This window comes from Pollicipes pollicipes, unplaced genomic scaffold (assembly GCF_011947565.3).
Source record: "Pollicipes pollicipes isolate AB1234 unplaced genomic scaffold, Ppol_2.1 Scaffold_6686;HRSCAF=7923_pilon_pilon_pilon, whole genome shotgun sequence".
Classification (NCBI taxonomy): Eukaryota; Metazoa; Arthropoda; class Thecostraca; order Pollicipedomorpha; family Pollicipedidae; genus Pollicipes; species Pollicipes pollicipes.
Window position 1 is genome coordinate 34,139,319 of NW_023596921.1, and position 22,934 is coordinate 34,162,252.

A 22,934-nucleotide genomic window follows, 5' to 3' on the forward strand; every position below is an offset into this window, starting at 1 on the left:
CTAGCATGGTGAGGCGGCCACCTCAGTATGTACAGACGTATCACGGGCGACTACGAACAGAAGCCGAAGCCTGGAATGTACGTCTTCTTGCGCGCCAAGCTGAATGGGATCACGGATCAACATCGAATATTTGGCCTCGTAAACCGCGCCGACCCTCCCGCACCGGTCACGCGTAACGCCACACTAGCGCCACCAAGCGCCGTCACCTCCCACCAGCGCCACCTGCGACAATAAATATCACCCGCGAGCCGGCGACGCGTGCGCCCGGCGCCAGCGACGCGTACCGGGCCGGAGGCGGCATCGGCCGGCGCCCACGCGGCTAGATCTCGGTTCCTTCGGTCGTCTCCGGAATGTCCTGCATGCTGTGGCCGTTGAGGGCGGCGGGCAGCGAGGCGGGCCCCGAGGCAGCGCTCGGCGGCGCATTCAGCTGGTAGAACACGCCGTGCGCCTCGTGCTCGGCCGCCTCCCAGTCGGAGCTCTCGGAGCCGCCGCGACTCGGCCCGTGGCCTGAGGACGAGTCGCACGACAGACTGTCGGCCGCGTCGTCCGGCTCTGCCGACGAGTCGCGGCCGCCGCCCTCCATGTCCAGCACCCAGCTGATGGAGTCGGACTTCTCGACGACGGCGGTCACCTGCGGCGGCGGCGACGCCTCGTCCGAGCGACGCGAACGCCGGCGCAGCGAGTCGGAGCGCAGCGGCGAGCGCGGGCTCACTCTGCCGGCGGGAGGGGCCGTTCAGCGAGGGCAGGAGAAAGCGGCGGACGTCGGCTCCCAGCACTGGTGAAGGAGTGGGGCCCGCGCTTGGCGGCAGAGGGCCTATGGTGATAGCATGCTGACTCAAGCGCTTTTTACCAACATGGCGGCGGTAGCCTCTGTCAACGACAACGGTGAGTGAGAAGCTCGTCACTGATCCCACGGGCACATTGCTAATCTACAACATTAAATACCACGTCGCAAACCAGGCCAGCCTGGCCGCCAAGACAGACGCGATTCGCCCAAAGCCAACTGGCCACACTGCAACATTGCCACTGACCACCCTGCTGGACCCGGCAAGGCCATGCAGGCGCGACTGCGCGTGCCGGCGCCGACGGACGGTGCTGGGCCGGTCGCGTTCCGTAGCGTGTCGCGCGGTGCGCCGCCTTTACCTGGAGGTGAGCGGCGACTCGCTGCAGGCGCGCGCAAAGGTGCTGGGGAGCGTGCCGCGGCAGACCGGATGATGGACGACAGACTCAGCGAGCCTGAAAGAGCGGCCAAACTCGGCGCTAGAGCGGGAGCAGGCGCCGGGCAGCGGGCAGACGACACGACAGCCACCGGCGGCAGGGCCGACTCTACGTGCCGCTAGCGTCATGCCCCGACGAACGCTCCAGCTCCCAGCCCGGCAGCATAGCCAGACACAACATCCACGTCCGCACAAACTCGGGTCCTAACAGCCGCCGGCGCGCACCAAGCGTTCACAGCTTGCCGACTGAACGAGGACCGGACGAAACCAATCCAAAAAGATCGGCTTCGTCAGACCTCCACCGACGCCTAGGAAGCGAACCACCTGGAGCGACCATACGGTCTGGAGAGTGCGACTACCAGGTATCTACCGCCAGTATGTTACACATCAACGCAATGAGTGAGGCCCAATGTCCTGCTCCCACAACGCTTTGTCGCACCTGCGTCTGATACTTAACTGCCAAATAAATGCTATATTTTGTCCCAATGACTGACCGACTAGCTGGCTGGACCGTCAGTGAACACGTCAGCCAGCTACGGCGGTCAGCAGGCTACAATGACTCTCAATGACCCTTGACCTACATGACCCTTCTCTTCCGCGCACACGCACAGAGCGGTGTAGCCCGCGCGGGTGCGGCAATCGGGCTCACGCGATCCTCCGCGTCGGCGGGTGGGGACACGGGCGTGCTTCCTCGCCACACCACACCGTGGCTGGTCGGGGCTATGTCCAGGCCACGGCGTGACGAGCCGGGCTCCAACAGAAGGGCATGCAGTCTCCCACCGTCGCCCTCATGCGCCCGGACCCGCCAGCAGTCTCCTTGAGCGGCACCACCTCACCTGGCCGGCCGCCACCTCACCTGGCCGGCCGCCACCTCACCTGGAGTCGTCTGCACGTCAGACTGGTTGCGCAGCTTGTACTGCAGCTGTTCGTTCTCCATCGAGAGCCGTTTGTTGGCCTTGGTCTCCTTGTCCTGGCACTCCTGCAGTCGGCAGTTTTCTTCACACAGTTGCCTGCCGGACGAGGACTAGCTCTTGTGATACCGTGGCCACATGCCAGTGTATTTTTGTGTGCACTGAATCCACCGAAATAATGCTGGTACCCGGCAAATCTAGGGAAAATCGACTCCGCAGTCAAGGGAAAAAAGCATGTTTCTGCCAAGTTGCTTTCCGCCAATGAATAAAACAACACACCTTTAACCACTGCCATTTCAATGGCCACAAAATACACCCGGTGACTATTTTCAGAACAGAACCTACCAATAAGCACTAAAAATGCTTCAATCAAGACAACGGCGCCGCTTAGAGCCGACAAGCCCCGACTGCGACACCCGCGTGGCCGTGGCACTCTCTGAAGGCCTCCTTCTCACCACTCACCGTTCGACAATGGCGCGCTGCCTCAGTTGCGCCTCCAGATCCTCAGCCTTGGCGCGGTACTTGGTGCAGCGCTCCTCCAGCCTGGCGTTATGCTCACGCAGCCGCTGCAGCTCCAGCTGATCCCGACGCAGCTGCAGGATCTCCTCCTTCTTCAGTTCCATCACTGCGTTCAGCGAACGGATGTCCTTCTCCTTCTCCTTGATGCGAGCGGAGAGGACCTGCGGGCGGCAGGCACCGATGAGCGCAGGCATGCCGAAATGCCGCCTTGGGGCAGTCTGGCTGACGCATCGAACGTAGCATGTCTGGTCCGGCTGGTACACAGACTGCGTCACTACTGCCAGTACCGCACAGTGCGGCACAGTACGGCACAGTATTGCACAGTGCGGCACAGTACGGAACGGAAGTCCACAAAACAAAACGGAAGTCCAGGACACAAAACGGAAGTCCAGTGCGGCACCAGTTCTAATAAATTGGTTATAACTTTGTCCCCAGCAGCTTTTCCCTGATCGTGTGCTGAGAAGCCTCTGCAACGTTATGCATCCAACTCGTTCACCGTTTGGCGCCTGCGCCGTCCGACAAGCGTGGTACCTGGATCTTTGTGTTGCTGCTGAGGCCCATAGCGGTCTTGAGCTCCTCCTCCGGCGACCCAGTTCGTCCGCCTGCTGCTGCAGCTCGGCCACCTGGCGCGCGCGCCTCCGCCTCCAGATGGGCGCGCCGCTGGCTCTCCACCAGCTCGTGCTCCCACTGGGCCGTTACCGAGGCCAGTTTCTGCTCGTGCTGACCGCTCAGCTCGCGCAGGTCGCAGTCGCGCGCCTCCTGCTGCCGCTGCAGCTCCTGCTCCTGCAGCTGGCGCTCCTGGTGCCAGGCGTCGCGCACCTCGGCCAGCTGCTGCTGCGAGCTCTCCAGCACGGCCGCGTGTCTCGCGGCCAGCTCGGCCCGCTCTGCGCCCATCTCCTCCTCGCGCTGCAGCCGCGCCCGCTCACGTTCCTCGATCGTGCCCTCCAGTCGCCGCTGGGTGGCGGCAGCCTCGTCTGCAAAGGTGGCGCCACCGTCAGTACATGGTTTCGTACACAACGTGAATGAAGCCCGTAACTGAACGGCATGGCTGTCCGTTTGTCTTCTAAATGAGCCCACAAATGCACCCATCGGCAGTGCATCGTTGAGCTTTGTACGGTCCCATTCCCAATTGCACATGTTCATAACCAAGTATCAGCCTGAGACCACCATCGCAATATCAATGCTTCTGAACCGCAAATGTTAAGCACAAACTCGTGACCTTTGTCAGCAGAGCAAAGGTTTAAACGACGATCACGTTGGCATTTTAACCTCCATCTTTCGCACTATAAGGTTTTGGGCATTTAGTAAGCACTTAAATTCACTTACAGGTGGGCTGACCTAAGCGTTGCTCTCACGGAACAGAAACATCATTATGGCGTTGGTAAAACTGTCCCAGACAATGACCTATTTGGCCAGTCATATCGGGTTCAAACCATCTTAATAACGTCCTTAAAGAAGCTAGATCCACGCCGCATTTTTCCTCAGAAGCGCTTTGCCGTTTCAGCAACGGAATAACGGCGCCTGTCCCGACAGGTGACGAGGCGGGTTCCGCCGCGGCTTGGGACTGTCTGCGCGTATCTGAGACCTCAGACCCGGGCATGGGAATCACAGCGGTCGTTCGAGATGTACTCGACGTTGCGCGCTGACGCGAGTGTGAGAAGTGTCACGGATTTGGATGCTTTTCAGTTTGGGTCGTCTTACAACTACGCTTTAAATTGTTCTTCCAAGGTCACGGTTTCTCCTTGATCGTTGATAAGTGGCTGACGTTGGTCGAATCTTGACTTAACAGATGACGTTTCGACTTTCTCGCCTCAGTGGACTGCTGAAGCCTGCTCATCCCGAGCCGCCATTTCACCCCGCTCTCCTCCGCCAAACGTCGCCGGCGGCGGCGGCGGCGGCGGGTCGCGGCGGCGGCAGCGGGCCCGTGTGGGAGCGACCGGTCGCCAGTCCCGGATCCGGCGGCGCGTGACTGCCGGCCGTTCTGGGCCCGACCGGCCGCCGCCGCTGCCCGCGGCACTCGCCCACGCCGCGAGCCGCCGCCGGCCGCGTCTGGCGCCCGACCTGGCGCGAGAGGACGTGCGACAGCTTACCGAGCGCCAGCTGAATGTCGGTGGCTCGCGACTGCAGCGCCTGGACCTCGTCCGCCAGCTGGAACGGCTTGTACTGGAACAGGGGAACGGACGGGTCACGTGACGCCACAGACCACCGCAGCGGCGCCGGTGTTGGCTGGCGCATTCTGCCGCATACGAGCCGGGCAGCCGATCCGGCGCACAGACAAGCCACCACACACGGCGTGCCAGGGCTTTTGTACGTCACGCTGTCTCAAACCCCAGTGGCAGACGAAACAACCCGAGTGCGAACAATGGGAGCAGGCGAGACGTGGCGTTCCCGGCCGGCTGCGGCCAGCGCTCGGCCAGCTGCCGGCCGTTACCTTGACAACCACGGCTCAACGCTGACGGATGGCGCCGATAGTGCGAGAACAATGCATCTAACGAGACACCGTCGGACCCAATCAGCCGGGATAAAACGGCTCGAGTCCGTCCTGCCGTGGCGGGTTCGAGACCCGGCCGGCGGCCGCCTTTCAGCCGGCAGCGGGCCTCCGCTGACCGCGCCGGGGCCGGCTGTACGGAGAACTTGACCCTGGACCGGGCCGGACCGGATCAGAGCGGCGGCCGCGAGGCTGGGTATCTCCGGGAGGCGGGTCGGGCGAGCGGGTCCGCTTCTTGTGGGACTGACGCCGACCTATCACGACGAGGATCGACGGCACGAGTCGACTCGGTCGGCGGATCAGAGCTCCGGACCCGAGCCCGGATCGAGTGGGGAGAGGCACCGAGGAAGAGCAAGATGGGCACGAAGATATCAGAGTTATGAACACACAGAGGTAAGCACAGGCATGTAGATAAAGATGGGTATATGGATAGACAGATCGATAAAAATGTATACTTATACGAGGCATGCTTATTGATGGACCCCTCAAGGTTTAGGCCAAGATAGGACAATAGGCAAGGGAGAGAGAGAGAGAGAGAGAGAGAGAGAGAGATAGAGAGAGAGAGAGAGAGAGAGAGAGAGAGAGAGAGAGAGAGAGAGAGAGAGAGAGAGAGAGAGACAGAGACAGAGACAGAGACAGAGACAGAGACAGAGACAGAGACAGAGCAGAGACAGAGACAGAGACAGAGACAGAGAACAGAGACAGAGACAGAGACAGAGACAGAGACAGAGACAGAGACAGAGACAGAGAAGAGACAGAGACAGAGACAGAGACAGAGACAGAGACAGAGACAAGAGACAGACAGAGACAGAGACAGAGACAGAGACAGAGACAGAGACAGAGACAGAGACAGAGCGAGACAGAGACAGAGACAGAGACAGAGACGAGACAGAGACAGAGACAGAGACAGAGACAGAGACAGAGACAGAGACAGAGACAGAGACAGAGACAGAGACAGAGACAGAGACAGAGACAGAGACAGAGAGAGAGACAGAGACAGAGACAGAGACAGAGACAGAGACAGAGACAGAGACGAGACGACAGAGACAGAGACAGAGACAGAGACAGAGAGCAGACAGAGAGAAGAGAGAGAGAGAGAGAGAGAGAGAGAGAGAGATAGAGAGAGAGAGAAGAGAGAGAGAGAGAGGAGAGAGAGAGAGAGAGAGAGAGAGAGAGAGAGAGAGAGAGAGGGGTGGGTTTATCCAGACACCAGCGCAATCGCAGGTCAGAGGTTATAGCGCGCCAGGCGCGAGGAGGCAGAAGTTCAAGGGCGTCGTCGTCCGTCAGCGGTGGTTCAGGGCCCAGATCGGGGGCGTGAGTAACAGGGCGTTCGTGCGAAAGCCGGCAATGGAACGACATGCTGACCTACCACCGGATCCGGAAATAAGTCCCGGGCGCGATGGGCGACCCGGGTCAGCTTAGGAGGCCAACGGCGAACCGGGTTAGTCTGGTGCTTCTTGTTCTTCCGGAAAATGGCAAGGTAAGTGATCTGCTGATAGTACTGAGTACCAGTTGAGCGTTCCACAGAGTTCGCGATCCAGGATTCAGACACAGACTGAATGATATCTTTCCACCCTCGTAAGCGTGGTTTACTGACGCAACTCCTTCAGCTTCAGGGTGGCACTGCTGTCACATCTGCTAAGCAGGTTCCGCCTGACCAGATCAGCAGAAGCTGAGCTTTTCATCAGCAGAATCAATCACTACTTCTGCTTCCGCTTTCGCCCCAGCACGTCGCATTATACAGAAACAAGACCGATTACCGTAACTGAATCAAATCACCCATTAAATTACAACTTCCTTTTTGGGAGTCGTGAGTGTTTGGGCGCCTGCCCAAAGTGGCAGCCCTGCCGCGAGGCCGGCGAGGTCAACCGTCGGGCGGCCATCTTGTCCGCGTGCGGCCGCCCGCCGCGCCGTCCGCCGTGCGCAGTCAGCCGGGTCAGGTCGTGACCCGCCGGTCGACTGCGGCTGACGGGCCACGCGGGCGCCGACGGAGCCGCGAAACACGGCTGCCGCCGCTCTGGCCGAGATCGAGGGTCTCCGGAAGATGTCGCCGTCGCTGTGCGCTACAGCCGGCTGCGGAGCCCGCCCAGCGCCACAGCCCGCCCGCACCGTTAGCGGCATGCTGGGTCGATATTTCACCGCCACAAACGTGAGAGGTTGCGACGCTAATAGACCAGCAGTTGCACGCATCGATGAAGACTCCCACCACGATAACGCGAGGACCGCCCGGTAGCTCGCCCGGACCGCTGTATCTCATTGCTGTCCATAAACGAAGCGCCATTAAATCTACCCAGGGGCGAAGAGCAGTCATCTCTAGAAAGAAGTTTTCGCTGCTTTTGGTAGTTTTCGCTGATGAAGGACAGATATTGAGAATCGGTGCTCGCGCAAAAACGAAAACAAAGTCACTATCCGCACTACTGACGTCGATAGGCCTGTAAGCCCATCAGACTTTAGCTTCGCTTCTGCTGCCTGCCCCTCTCGCGTCTCCGTGTTCGCCCCGCCCAAGTGCGGATCCACCCACCTCGGTGGAGATGTAGTTGACCATGACCATGGCGGCGTCGAAGCAGCGCGCCGCGTGCTGCAGGTCGCCACGGGCCGTCTGCAGGTCACGCTGGTGGCTGGCCAGCTGGTCCTCCAGCTGCGTGACCTTGACCTCGTGTCGAGCAGCGGCCGCCGACGCCGCCGGCCCGCCGCCCTTGATCGCCACCGGCTTGGCATCTGTCGAGAGGACGCCATGATTAAAGACGGACGAATGGCAGTGGCGGTGCAGCGAGCCGTCGGTGATTAACTTGACGTTTCTCTCGGCGTAAGAAGTGAGCGATGAATGTCTGACAGGAGGCCGGCAGATAAATCAAAGCATCGCCGAGTAGAACGTGAGCGCAGAACAGACTCAAGAGCACAAAACAGAACGCAAATACGAACAGTCCAAGACAAACCTGTAACGCGTGTTGTTTCGTTTCACCGCACACGTTGAACTCGGTCTTACCGGTCCGCTTCAGTGTGCTATTGAAAACGACGCCACCTCACTGCTGGACTGGGCTTTCGAACCTCATCCGACGCTGCAGCGTGTAGTTCCCGTCACCCGACCGTTTCCAGCCCGCCCTGCCCCGCACGTCTACGCCGCCGTGTGAAGTTCTGTGCCTGGGCTAATGCCAGGCCACGTCGCCACGCGTGCCGCTGTCTGGCACGGGCGCCGCCGGCGGGCGCGGCTGGCCCGGCGGCCACACCACGGCAGTCATCGCCCGACTTCCCAGCCTCCCGTCCCGCCACCTCCCAGCTTCCCATCCCGGCCTCCCAGCCTCCCATCCCCGACCTCCCACCCGCGGCGCCCGCGTCACCGTCGCTCCTCCGCGGGGGAGGTAGGTGAAGTGACGCACCGACCGAAAATCAATGCATGAGTCGGTCGTTAACTCGGCGGCGGCGGTGGCCGCTCCGGGCCCGGGTCGGCTGTGGACCATGACTGCCGCACAGCGGGAGACGGAAGCGGCGCACGCATACGCGCTGACGTGGCTCAGGGACCGAGCGTGATGCACCCGGTGGGCGCCACGCGCGAGCTTTCACAGCGGCGGAACGCTCGACACATCTGCCGCCTGCGAGTGTTTTATCTCGTCTGTTCCCTTTCGTCATCCGTGAAATATGTATCCACTTTTCTTTCAAGCACTACATATCATTGCTTATTTCGTTAACAAGCCAATGTAAAAACTGCCACTTCTCCTTCCCAAGCACTTCCCAGCCGTACCAAGTGTCGAACCACAAAGACTTCTTCGTTGAATAACCAAAATGATATACGTCTTTTTCCCTATTTTCTCGGCCCTCTGGTTGGCTTTAAGTTCAACGCTGTGACGCCAAGTGCTAAGGCGAAGCCGCATTTGAAAGCGTTAATGTCTGCCACTCGACCCCAGCACAGCCAAAACGTTACAAACTAGTGTGGGGTAGGGAGCACACCACGCCCGGTGAGGAAATGGGGATCAGGATAAAACGCCGCTGCTTACCTAGTTCCAACAAATCAACCCAAAGCCTGCTTTTTATTGGGGACCGGTCGTTTAAAAGTTCCGTAACACCGAGGACCATAATGATCATGAGATCCGACTCAAGAATGTTAACGATCCACCGCGCGCCAACACCCAATACAGGGTCAAAGGAATCCGAGGAGCACTGCCCTCTGCATCCGACTGGAACGACTTACAGGTCATGCAGTATGAACCTCCTGAGTTGTGAACCGAGCCGTTAAACGAGACTGCCAACTCATAAAAACGATACCATTCTTCACACCTGGACAAAAAGTGCATTAGTGCAGCGCATTGGCGAACACAGAAGAAAATAATTGGAGGGCAAGAGTGTCGTTTATATCAGACAGGAATCATAACCTGATTTGTGCGCCGAACAACTCCGGGGACAACTTTCCACCGGCACGAAATGTAGACACGCCGTCGTCACAGCCACTAAGCGATTAAAATACAGCAACGACTTGGGTAATATTGCGAGACTCCGATCTTGTAATCCACTCTACAGCGTCCAGTGAGAACAACAGTCGATCTTATTATCTCCATGTGGTTACACCACCGACGGCACGATAATGTCCGCGTGCCACGCTTTGTTTGGGCAGCTCGCCGCCCGGCCGTGTGGCCATTGGGCTCGGGTGGGTGGCGCGCACCAGCGCGTGCCTATCTACACGCCCGGATAACAACAGAGGCAGTCAAGCTGTGCTGGTGTACAGAAGAACGCAGAGCTCCCAGAAGGTGGCGGGGACCGATCAGGCCACAACCAAAACGGCCCCGAGATGCGGCCCGCCCTGCCCCTCAGGCTCCCATCGTATCCATTACCATAATTAAAGGCATTAATCCGTTAATTTATTCATTGTTGTGCTCCTCGCCACAATTACAGCCGCGTCATCTATAGAGGCGAGCCTCATCGTTCTACACGCGCTCCAAAGCGGCCCGTACGGCGCGTGGTTCATCACGCAGATCCTCAGCGCGCGCGGCGCCGCCCTGTTTACCAACAGACCCGCCGGGGCGGTCATTGTACGTACGGACCCGGGGTTGCCAGTCTTTCGCGCCCGCCAGCGCCGCCGTAAAGGCTGTGCCGCTCACCGTAGTCGGCAGGTTTTCCCCAGCAGCGGAGCAGCTCGGAGAACGACGAGAGCATGCAGAACACACCGCCGTCGGACATGGCGGCAGACGTGCCACGGCACGTGCGTTCACGTGGGATCACGCGCGGTCACGTGTGGTCACGTGCCGGCCGACGCGCGGCACAACAGCCGGCGGCATCAACAGCAGCTCGGGCGTAAACAGGGCCGCCGGCGACCGGCACGTCCCGCTCAGCCTGGCGACACGTCCCGCCTGCTGTCGTCTCCGCCTGACGCCCAGCCTGGCACGTGAGGCTTAGCCTGACGTGCCAGGCTCCGCCTGCGAACAGTTTTGCCCGGTATCGGCTCTGTCCGACGCAAGATCAGCCTGCCAGGCTGACCGTCAGATTCGGCCGACGCCTGCTCAGTCCGGCAGAGGGTTCAGCCTGACACCGGATCAGGCTGAAGCAAACTCAGCCTGACTTAGGGCTGTGCCTCACGCCAGACTCGCTCAGCCTATAGCCACCGTCAGTCTTCAGCAGGAGCCAGTCTTCGGCTGTCGTCCAGATCGACGCATCCGTCGTCTCCGGATCTTTTGGCTAGCCCGCTCAGGGAGGCAAGCCAATTATATCGCTCGGTCGTCAACAATCGGAGGCTCGTACTTGGATCGGCTGCACTGTGTTCGCTTCCGCTTGTCCGTTCACAATGCGCTCACAAACGGTCAGACGTCTTCCCTCAGATCACGCCACAACTGTGGCGGGAGCGGCACCTCACGCGAGATGACCAGCGCGAGACGCCGCGCGCGGCACCACTGGCGGCAGCAGGACGTCCGGCGGCAGGCCGGGCCCGGTCCGGACGTCCCCGGCGGCCGTGGCCGACCGAGGTCGACACCAGCCGGGCCAGGGCTACACGCATCCCCGATACCATCTGCCTACGACGAGAAATCATCTGCGGACGGCGCGCCGACGGGGCGCCCATACCAATGGAGCGCGTGACCTCTGAGAGGCCGGGACCGGCGCCGGCGGCGGCTCGGCGGCGGCTCGGCGGCGCCAGCTGACCTCGCTCGGCTGCCCACAACACCTGACGAGTGGCCGCCCCCGGGAACAGGAAACGGCCGGCAAAAAATACCCCGATCGCTATCGACCGTAGGGCCCGAGAGAGGCAGCCAAGGGGCGGAAGCGCGGCTGGGCTGACCCTGAACAAGGGCAAGGTCCCCAACATGTCATCCTGACCAAGAGTATGGTGACACTTGCCATACTTAAGTTGATGAAAGGTTCCGACAACAGCTATCAAAGGCGCTGGCCTCGACTTCATCAAAATATACAACTAAAAATGAAGTTGGTTTTTCTTATACTCCTGACAATGTAATAACTTACAGTGCATAACAGATGATGTCAGCCACGTCTAGAAAGAAACCATTCAGCACATTTCACTCGTTCCACGGTCCAGTGAGCAGCAGAACTTACCATAACTGGCTGGGTTTAGCAGGAAAACCCAGCAAGCACATTACCAATTCTAACGAGGGCCATCCATACCATTTCAGCCCGCCTTCGTGCTAAATTTCCACTAACCCAGGCAATGGCAGTTTGCGACTCGGAGTGGATCGGCGCTCGTTTGCACCCATCTGTCTCGCTGGCAGCGTCAGCCCGCTGTCATAAATCGGTGATCCACTTACTCGAGCGGCAGCCGACCCAGCCCGCCGGCGGGCCCGGCGGACGGGGACGTTAGGTGCGCCAAACGCCTTGATTTACACGTCCGCTGCGGCGCGCGCGGCTAATCGGGCGCGCACGCCGCTTCAGTCGACGGCGGCCAGAGTGCCGTTAGGGCGCGGTGGCGCGGAATGTTTGCATTCAGCGCACGGGCGCTCCCGGCCACTCGGGCTTTACAACGGTGTGTTGTCGCCAGCCGCGGAGGACAACCGGCCGGGTCAGCCGGGTCAGCCGGGTCCAGCCACGGGGAGGGCGGCGAAGCGTGAGGGCCATCACGAGCGCTGGTGGAGGTGACGAACACGGGTACAGAGCCTCTGCTGGAGCGGGCACGCCGCGTAATAACTTCACACTTCTGAGGGGGAGGCGCACGCGCACGCCACTGACCTCCGCTGGGTGGCGGCCGACATAGGTGACGTGACCTCGATGTCGTGACCTGTCGTGAACCCCTTGGAAGCACACGACTGACCCCTGACCACACGCGGCCCATACCGCCCGAGTTTTCTGAACGATGTGTGACGCCTATCGTCCCGGTCATTTGTCGGAGGGCGGCCCGGCTGTATCTCCTGTATCCGCCAGCTGTATCTGCCGCCCCGCCCGGTCCAAATACGGCCCGGCCTAACGAGGGGACGTGAGTAGGCCACCCCGCGAGCGTCGGCCTGCCCTGACGGACCGCCAGCGGCGCTCGACACAGCAGACCGGCTCGCCGACGGACCCCCTCCCCCCGGCCCCTCCCCCGCCTCCACCTGCTGGCCGCAGAGACACGCGGGCACCTCGCCAGGGATCGGCCGGCCGCCCACAGCAGCAGCAGACCGACAGCTGACCGGGTGGTCGCCGATGATCGGGCACCCGGCCGCGCCGCCGCGCCGCACCTCACCCGGGCGGCCGGTGGCAGCGGCGGCGGTGGCCGGCCGACCGCGGGCTCGGGCGTCGCAGCCGGCCCCGCTCGAGCCGCGCCGCTCCCAGCCCAGCCGGCCCGCGTTCAAATAAACGGGAGGTGTCCGCGGGCCCGCCGCCCAGCTACCGCCCGCCCGCGGCCCGGGTCCGCCCGTCGGCCGGGCCATGATTTGCGGCCGGCGCGCACCATTTCCAGCCGGCTGGGCTGTCGCACACGCGGATGGGTCGCATTCCTCGGCGCCGAGGGCGGCGCCGGGCTGCCGCACGCAGAGCCGGGGAGACGCCACGGTCGGGAGACGCCGCCACCGGAGACGCACCGCCGCAGCCGCGCGCACCTGCGGCGGGCGCTGCGGTGACGGCCGCCGCAGCAGCCGGGCGCAGGGTCACGGCACCACCTGTTCGATGTAGCGCCGCCGGACGCGCCGGCATCGGCAGCAGATGGCCGCCTGGTCAGTTGGAATGTCACTGGCGGCCGGCGGTCGAGGCGTCATTACTGAATGTCGGCCAGGACGCTCGTGGCCAGCGCCAGCCGACAGTTTTACTGGCGGGTGGCGGGCAGACGGTAGCCGCGCTGTGTGGGTGTCGGACAGTTTTACAGATGGGTGTCGGCCGAACGACCACGCTGGTGGGTGGCGACATAACAGTTTCTGTTCACCGGCGGCGTGGTGTCTGAACAAACAGATCGACTGTAGGCGGTCAGTCGGGCGGAGCAGCGCAGCCCCTCAAGGCCAGTGGTTCCCTGCCCCCATCACACATGGGCTGCGCGTAAAAGTTGAAGCGCCAGAGCATACTAAATATAATACAATATTCGCCATGATATAAATACAATTTATCTAGTATATGAATTTACTCTATCAAATATACTTAAAAAACAATACTAAGTGTTTCGAAACTACGGCGCTGTCGGCGGAGCAGTACCGCTCGATGTTTACATTTCTACAGCGATTTTGCGGCAATACACAGCTGAACACTTCCCGCGCAGCCTTTGATTGCTTGATGCTGTAGATCACGGCGATGTTTACAAACGTGCGCACTCGACAAGTAGCACTTCGGCGGTGATTTGTGTCGACGCACACACTTTTTCGACGGTTCGTTGCGCATAATCCTGACCTGTTGATCCCACGCTGCATACGGCGATGGACCCCGTGCAGGCCATCTGTCGCCATCGCACCTTGTATCGCCCGCGCGTCCCTTCGCTGGCGTCGACAATTACTGAACCCGCGGCGGGCACAAGCCCTGCTGAGGCCACAGAAGACGGCATATGCGTCACGCGGTTCTACTTTTGCCAAGACTTCTGAATACCGGAATCACCAGCTCGTTTCATTCATCATAGCAAGCACAGCTGGCGCGCTGAGGAGGCTTAAATGCCGTGTGTCACGCAGCTGCGCGTTTTGAAGAGAGCGTTTAGCTGCCATGCGTTCCGCGCGGCGGCGCCGCTGTCCAGCTCTAAGTAAGGAGACCGTTCCATGGCTTCTTGAGAGGAATGCGACGCTTGACAAGACGGGTCTTTGTGAAGCCTCTCGAGGCATTCTGCGACAGCCGTTCACATGGCGCCCGCATCCCGGCCATGGGCCTGGCATGAGAGGCATGAGAGGGACTATCACCCGAGCATGTCAGGCATGACCGAGACGTGATGCACGACACAGTGCGGGCCTGGAGACAGACCTGTCGCCCAGACCCAGGAGTGCAACCCCCTGGCAGTCGCTGTGCCGCCGAGCGATTTTGCCCGCGTCGCTGGCAAACCCCGCGATGCCAGCGCTTGAGGAGCTTCAGCGTTCGAATAGATCAAGCTCCTGGCAGCGGGCCGCGCCCCACCTGGTTCCCACCGCCGAGGGAAGCCCGCAAGTGCCGCGCGAAGGTCGCACGTGACCTGATCTCTGTCCCGTCCTCTGGGGTCTGAGTGCGGGCTTGTCTTGCACGGGGGTCAGTCCCAGAAACCTCCCCCTACAAGCAGCGGCACAGGGGACACAACAGGGTCCACCCCTCCCAGTGCTACACGCGGGAGAGACTCGGAGGCCCTGGTGACGTACCACCTTCCGAACAACCCCGCGCGACTCGTCAGAAAACACCCCTGACCAGGGGACAACGATGACCCACCGTTCGTCGCGGACACGGACAGCGGATACAGTCGACACGCAGTCTTGTTCGACAGTCAGAGTCGCAGACAGTTCGACCCGCAGACAGTTCGACTCGCAGACAGTTCGACCCGCAGCCGGAGTCCACCCCACATGCGCCGGAAATGGTCGGGGCCCGGGGACCGCCGGGCTCCTGGTGCGGTTCGCCGCGGTCCGCGGCCCCGCTCCCGGTCGTCGTGGGCGTGGCGTGTCGTGACGGCTGGGAACGCTACAGCGGAACGGCGGCATGGACGGGGCCGGGGCAGCTGGCGCCAACACTCGGTCGGCCTTAATCGTGAGACCCGTTCCTTTTAACTTGATGGCGCGGTCACTATCGCCTTAACACTGTTACAGCGCGTTTTCTGGTTTTACGATCCCATACATTCATCACGTGCCGTCATCCTTAACTGCAATGACTTCTGACCGTTCTGTTCCGACTCAGATAGGGGCGAGCACACACAGGCCAGCCAACGCATGTCGTGAGCACATGGAACCCGACAGCCGCTTTTCAATTGCATAATTACTCGGAAGCAGTGAATTTGCACGCGGCATCGTGCTTGCTCGCCCTCACGAACGTAATCACACGGTCTGCACCGCATACGTCCGCGGACTGCACGAGACGGCCGTTGGGAGTTTCCGCCGTAATTCGCAGAAGTTCGTCGGAATACATTAGGTGGGGTGCAGGGTCACCCCGCCAAACACCAGCTGTCTGGTCTGCAGCAGTAATCACAGACTCAAAGGATTCGCTGTCCGCCGGCCACAATTACGTACAGGCTGGGGTCCGCCGCGCTCACAGGCGTTTCCTGACGACCACGGGTGGAGCGGATGTCGCTGTTGCCTAAAAATGTTCCCTTCCTCCCACATCCACTCTCATAACGAGCTCTACACCATCCACCATGACCAAACCTACTTTTCGGGTCGGCGACACTGAAGAGAAGCGTCTGCTCCTCGATCCAGCGGTCCTGCTTCGGCAGGCTCTTGTACTTCTTCTGCTTCTTGCTCTTCCCAAAGCAGGCCAGCATCTTGCCCGGGCGAGCCGTTCACAGCGCCGCGGCCCACAAGCGTCAGCGGTCTCCCCACCGTCGTCCGCGAGCGCTGGCCGGACCGTGACGTTCGCCGTCGGCCGGACAGTGCCGTCTCCCGCGGGCCCGCCGGCCGGCCTGCTCACGGTCACGTGACACTGCAATACGCCGCCGGCGCTGCGGCGGCAGAGGTCACGTGGTGCAGCGACCCCTGGGGCGGCCGTCGGCGTCGGAGCGGTGCGCTGGGGACCTTTCACCCGGGGGCGGGCGGACGCGGCCCCGTCGCCGTCCCACCCAGCCCTGTCGTCGAGCGGCGCTGTTTTGAGCCGGCGGCCATGAGCCGGCCGTAAAGGCGGGTAATTAGACGTTCTCAGCTCTCACGGTGCAGCAGAGACTGCAGCCCGGAGCCGGACCAGCCGGAGAGAGCGGCCTCCGGTCCGCACACGAGCCATGCGCGCCGCCGGACAGCGCCTCGTGCTCCGAAACGAGTCGCTACATGCGACAATTACTTTAATAGAAGCGTAAATCCGCTGTCTAAGTCTAAATCATTTGGCAAGGAGAATTGAGGCGCTAGCTCACAAGTGAATACGCGGTTTTCTAATACGGGCGCAGCTATTTTATTACGCCAGGCAACTGCTTTCTCAAAAAATGTTTGTACGTCAAGTACCACTTAGAGAGCAATAGCGTATCAAATATCGTGACTTTGTATCCGATGGCTGGGCACCCAACATTCTCTTTCACGACCCAACATCTCACAAGTCATGCTAATGTCTTCACTGAATCACGTTCGCCGTGAACATCCCAGTCAAGTGTGGCAACAAGAACCCCAAAAACCAGACGCCTAGGGTGGAGTTCCCAAGCGTGTGGAGCGCCGGACACGGCGGCAGTAACCGTGACCTCCCCTCCTGCGCGACGCTGCGTCTGCGGCGCGCGCCATCCGGCCCGGCCGAGCTCTCGAAAGCCCGAAGGGGGGGGGGAGGTGCACCTGCCCGTTCTGCCCTGACTCCGTCGCCGACAGGTGTCGGCACGCTGACGGGCCGCCGGCGCGCTGCGGCGCCCGTCAGCTGACGACCCGAGCCGCGCAGGTAGGAGTGTCGGAACGGGGGCGGCTGCCAACCCCCCCCCCTCCCCCCTCACCAGATTTGGGAGACGACGTTGCATAACAAAATGGATCAAGGACTAAAGACAGTTAACGCTTCGCTTTTACGCTTCGCAGTTAACGCTCGGTAACGCTTAAAGACAGTCACTTCCTCTCCACTATTTCAGAGCGTTCTTCTCCTCTGGCCGCCGCGCAGGAGCGAGACCCAGGACGCACGGCTGCGCACAGCCCAGGGGCCGGAGTGCAGGAAACCGGTGTGCCAGCCGCCCGTTGTTAGAGGAAATATCACCAGTATCCTGAGACCTTCGCCGCCGTGACGCACCGGCAAACGGGGACTGCAGCGGACCAGGCAGGTAGGCGAGGAGGGGCGTCCACGCAGCCCATCCGTGGGAGCCGCGCCAAGTTTGTTCCCATCGTGCCAGTGTGCTGGACTACGAGGTCACAAGGACATGCCATTGTGAAAATCCGAGTACGCCAACACGGTGTCCTGGTCCTCATCGACAGATCAGGAAGGCGCTGACCCTACCCCTGGCGGTGTCAGCACCGCACGCATCACAGCTGGGGAACCCTGGTCGCAGTCGCCGGCAAGTCGTCAGCCACCAGGGAGCGCCGCGCCCCCTGCAGGCCGGCTGTTCAGGCGCCTCGTACCGATCTCCCGTCTGCAGCTGCGTCACCACGGGCCGTGGAGGTGACCGTGAACTGGCCCAGCGGCCGCCACCGTCCGCCGCAGCGCTCCCCGGAGTAACGGTACACCGCGACCGGCCAGACCGCGGCCGGTCGGCAGCGAGAGGCGCCCTGGCCGACCGGCGTCGGCCGGCACCCTCCCCGGGGACGACCGCAGGTCACGTGACCGCAGGCGGCGCCGGCGACCGGCCGGCCAGGCGCCAGACGGCACTGCCCAGCGGCGCCACGTCAACAGTACCCGGCGGGAGCCGCCGATACCCTTCCCCGAGGAGCGACGACGACAGGCTCTGTACGGGCGTGAACACCAGTCGAGCGGCGGTGGTGACAGCCGCAGATACAGGTGGCCCCGGAGGCCGACGTCATGCCGCCACCTCGCCTGTCAGCGGCAGCCCGAGCGGCGGCGCGGCGAGACCGCACACACCTGTGCTGAGCCCGGCCGTCTGCAGAGAGCGGCTGCGGGCCGCACCAGTCCGACCGCAGCGTATGGCTATCAGGCGGCGGCCAGGGACGCGAGACCGGCCTCGGCCGACCAGCGAGACGGCTTTTTGCAGCTTTCAGTCCATGCATTTTAAGCTGATTCGGGTTGAATCGCTAATGAGCTGTCCGTTCACCCATGTCATAAGTCAGTGGTTTCACTTGGTAGATGTCTATCTGTACGAGGCCGCGCGCTGATGACGTCTTAGAGCCGCCCGTTGACGACACCCATACCCGCGGCGACCGATTGGCAGCCGCGTGGAGGTCGCCGGACCTAAGCCCGGGGGCACTCGACAAGGACGCCCTCCGTCAGCGGCCGCGACAGCTGGCGTCAGCACGTCCGACGCCGCTGACGTCAGCGCAGGCGACACGACTGAGGTCGGCAGCCGCCGGTGCGCGGCGCCCGCTGACGGGGGTGGGACGGGGCGCGTCGGTGACGGCTCGCCCGCCGCCGGTCCCGACCGCGCCGCCGCGCCTGCACAAAGCCGACTTTGTGTGGAGACGGCGCCGAGCGGAGGAGCGCAGCCAGGAGGAGACAGGCAGGCTCCTCCCAACCCCAGCAGCCGCAACACGGGGCTGTCGGGCCGGCCGTCACAAACGAGATCGCGCCCCCTGGCGGCGGACCAGCAGCGACGGGCACTGATCGGAGGGTAGACGCATCGATTCCTGGATAAAATACAATGCGTCTCAATATGCCAGGCGTGTTGTGGGGGTACCAGAGGGACAAAATCTCACGCAAGTGCTAGCCAATTCCAAACTGCTACAAACGAATGTTAGCAGATGTTTCCTGCGCTACCAGAGATGCCATCGACTCGTCAGGTCAGCAAGAACCGCGCCTTCTCCGTCCCCACAAGCCGGTGGCATGTGCGCCGAGGGCGGGCCCAACACGGGCCAACACCGGTGCTCAGGGCGCCGTCATTTGGGGCCAACATCATTTGGGCCAACATCATTTGGGGCCAACGATCGGCCTTAATGACCAGCCGGCGGACCCTATGCACGGACCCTCTGTTCTGCCGTCGGGATCAACCTCCTCTTCGATCGGGATGTGCGTCCTTGTGCGTTGGAGTCATATCCTACTCGGCACTGATCACTGATCTTCTGATGCGTAGCTTCGCTCGTGAGCCCGTCTGAGCGGGTCACTTGGCTTCTCCCATCACGTGACCTTCCTGCGCGAGCCTGCCTGTGACACGGCCTAGCGGGCCGGCCGGTCCAGCCAGGCCAGCTCCGCGCCGCTCTCGCCGGCCCCCCGGCGCTCTAGATCCGTGGCCAGCCGGACCGGGGCGGAGCACGAGCTCACGAACCCGCCGGGCAGCGTACCGTCACACCGGCCGGGGGGAAAGGCCGCTCGTCACTCAGGGGAGATGTCGTCTCGTGCCGGACGGCCGCCGACGTGTGGCGGGGCCGTCACACGTGACCAGCCGCCACCGCGTCCGGCAAGCGCCTCAGGAGCTCCAGCAGCGGCCTGAGGCCTGTTGCTGCGCATCAATGGCTCCGTTCGCTGCAGGCTCTGACCTTGAAGATACAAAAGATCGCGCGGAGATCACGTCCTCTCAGGGGATGGCTCTCCGGGACAATTAGCGTCGGCGATCAAGGCCGACAAGCGGCCGGCCAAACGGCGCCGTCTGGAGAGACGAGCCCCGTCATAGCGAGCAAGTGAAATCCCCCACAAGGGACTCCTCGCCTCTCGCACCGCAAAATCGCCGCCGAAAGGAGAGCGAGCGTGCGAAATCGCGGCCAATCACGCGAACCCCGCAAAAAGCCGACGTGACTGGAAACTTCCGGCTCCGCTGGAGCGAACTGCTACCGTCCAGCTGCCGCCGTCATCTGACGCTCAGGTCAGACCCAGCTCAGGTCAGACCCAGCTCAGGTCAGACTCAGCTCAGGTCAGACACAGCTCAGATCAGACGTAGCTCAAGCCTAGCCCCGCTGAAGTCCGTCCGGCGGCGCGGCCGGCGCTCGTACCAGCCGCGGTCCGCGGCTGCAGGGGCGCCAGCCGCTGCGCCATCTAGCGACCGCTGCGGCTGCGAGAGGTCAACGGTTCAGCCAGCGCTGCTCGTGCTCATGAAACCGGTTGTCGGCGGTCAACACGATTCAGCTGGGTCGGCGCGGCGGCGGCTGCGTAGCGGTCCGGCGGCACCGGAGAGCAAACCGCGCGCCGTCACGTGACCTGGGATGCGTCATCGGAGCATCGGACCCAGCTGCGCGGGCCTGCAGCCAGGGGCGGGTACGCACGCCACCGTCCGAAGCAGACAACGCCCTGGCGGAAGGGCGGTCCCGTCCTCCTCCGCAGTCTGCGCGTGGCACAGTCCGCCCTCGACGCCTGACCGAAGGCGGCCGGCGAGCCGGGCCCACACACACATCTGGGCGTCTGTGGGTGCCGCGAGGGTCACTTCTGCGGATCTGGGGCTCGGCACCGCGGGTCGAACATTGGCATACGGCGTGCGCTTCGGGACGCCTGGATACACCTCGAGCCTTCGCCTTGCGGACTGTCGACGCCCATGTACCGCAGTTCGATGCCAGGTGTGCTGGCACGTCCAGGCCCGCCCACCGCGCCGCCATTGGTGTCGCACCGTCGCATTCTGTGCCATCCGCTGGCAGTCGTAGCGCATCCGGGGCGCCCTCCTTGCCAGCGCCTCGATCAGCGCGACGCATCCAGGTCAGCCAGCGACCCGCCAGTGCAACAGTCAACACCGTCGGCCGTTGCGAGTCGGCCGCCGGGCGCCGACAATGGAGAAAGCCCGCCCGGCCGGCAGCTAACGGCTTCCGTGCAGATTCGGCGGTGGCGGTCTCCGCCGGCCGGCCGGGCAGGGCGCGAGCGGCCGTCACCGGCGGGGGAGACCCGACTCAATGGCGAGCAACCGGTGTCAAACACCGATCCAGACACGCTCGGGCAGGGTCCGCTGAGAGCCGCCCGGATTGACTGCACAGGCGCCCGCTGCCACCCTAGGTGAGCGGGCAAGGAAGAACACGCGTGGGCGACCCTGAGCATCGGCGAACATTGGCCTCACCAGGCCGCCTTTTGAGCGGTTGGGACGTCGGGAGGAGGGCAGGCCCGTCTGATCTGCGAGACGGCGTGAGCGCCACGGCCCTGCGCGATTATCTGGCGTCCGTGGCGTGGGCGGACCGGTGCCGGGCCGGCGCGTGGACGGTGTACTACCATGACAGCCAGGTGGGCCGCGCGTACCCCCGACGGGGCCTCACCGGCGCCGAATATGGACGGCCAAGGCCGCGGCGGAGTCGGGCTTGCTCCCGGACCAACTATCGACGCGATCGGGGCGACCGACCGGGTCCGGCCAGCGAGGTGAGGAGCCGGCGCCGGCCGGCGCGTGCCGCCGCCGGGCGCGAACGCCCCGGCGCCGTCACTGACACCGCCGGGCGACACCTGAGCTGCGACCGCCACAGCTGGAACGGGGCCGGCCAGACCTGACGTCATCGTCCGCTTCCCCTCGCACCCGCCGCCCTGAGCAGGAAGAGGCGCCGCGTCGATCCCGACGCGCGCAGGCGCGTCGGATAGCCGCGTCCGCCACCAAACCGGGACGCGGCAGGACATGCTCGCTTGACGGGCCTGTTAACGCCGCCGTCCGGCAAAAACGGCGCGGTGGGCCGGACGGGCGTGCGGCGCGGCCGCGCCACTGCAGCGCCTGATTGTCTGCTCCGGGACAGCGGCGTCAGACGCCGTCGCTCGTCTGTTCCAGGAACGGTCTCCTCTGTCAAGACCCACCCCCGTCCCGGCGGGGGCTGGCAGCGTCTGCGACGTGCTGCCAATTGGTCCGAGCTGGGAGGCACGCCTCTGGCAGCCCCAGCACGCACGGATCTGGCAGCTCCAGGTGCGCCGCTGGCAGCGCTTCGCGCGGCGGACAGCTGAGAGGGCGGAAACGGGTCAGCCTCTGATGAGCGCCGGCGCCGTCGAAATAATAATAAACACGGACCGGCTGGTCGCCGCCGCCGCCATCGCTGCTGTCGGGCGTCATCGTGCGATGACGCGGCGCACCCGGCGCCATCGTCCGCTGATGCGACAGATCCGGCCGCGTTTCTGGCTGAGGTGGGGGTGGGTAACAGCTGGGGAAGGGGAGGAAACGCCGGCGACTGACATTTGATTGTCGCTTTTCCGCGGGCTGGCCGGGCGGTTGCAAAAGACAAACTCTCTCTGTAGCTTGACATTGGGCTGGGTTTCTCCTTGGCATCCTCGCTGTCGGAAGCACAGCAAGGATGCCGAGCGTGAGGCGTGAAATGACTGTGACCTGCTAAGCATGTAATTGGCCAGGGGTATACTTTCATATTCAGTTGGGGAGGGTTTCCGGCCCCTCTCACTTTCCATTTTCAGAGAACAGCAGGGCAAAACTCGGAAGAGACCATTTTCCAGTGTTTTGTGGGCAATATTGGCTGGTTTTCTCTGCTCGCCCCTTACCAAACAATTTTGTTAAAAAACTACACCCCTGCAACTGCCTACCATGCATCTTAAGTGAATGGCATACCCTGGCACCGTAGCTTCCTTGTTAGTTGGATTTCTAATGGGCAAAACACGAAAGACAAAAGAGAGATACATCGGGCACTTCCCCTTCACAACAATTAGTGATGGTTCAGCGCGTCTGCGGGCCATTCTGATCATCCCGAAGCATACCAGTTTTGGACTACAATGAGCTTACTTCCTCTAAAGTAAAACATTGTTAAGTGGCGTAGTGTTTGCAGCAGGTTTTGCGGGCGTTTTTATAACGTTACAACCACTCGCCAAGTCTGA

At 62.4% G+C, this 22,934-nt stretch overlaps 1 protein-coding gene across 1 annotated transcript; it reads right to left on the reverse strand.

Moving 5' to 3' along the window:
- Positions 1-490: 490 nt before the first annotated feature.
- Positions 491-3,223, reverse strand: LOC119107280 (microtubule-associated tumor suppressor 1 homolog). Its single transcript, XM_037230702.1, has 4 exons — positions 3,179-3,223; positions 2,591-2,808; positions 2,094-2,227; positions 491-713 (listed from the first exon to the last, which is right to left on the reverse strand). The coding sequence occupies exons 1-4, from the start codon at positions 3,206-3,208 to the stop codon at positions 709-711; spliced, it is 387 nt and encodes a 128-aa protein (XP_037086597.1). The 5' UTR covers positions 3,209-3,223; the 3' UTR covers positions 491-708.
- Between the last annotated feature and the right edge of the window lie 19,711 nt (positions 3,224-22,934).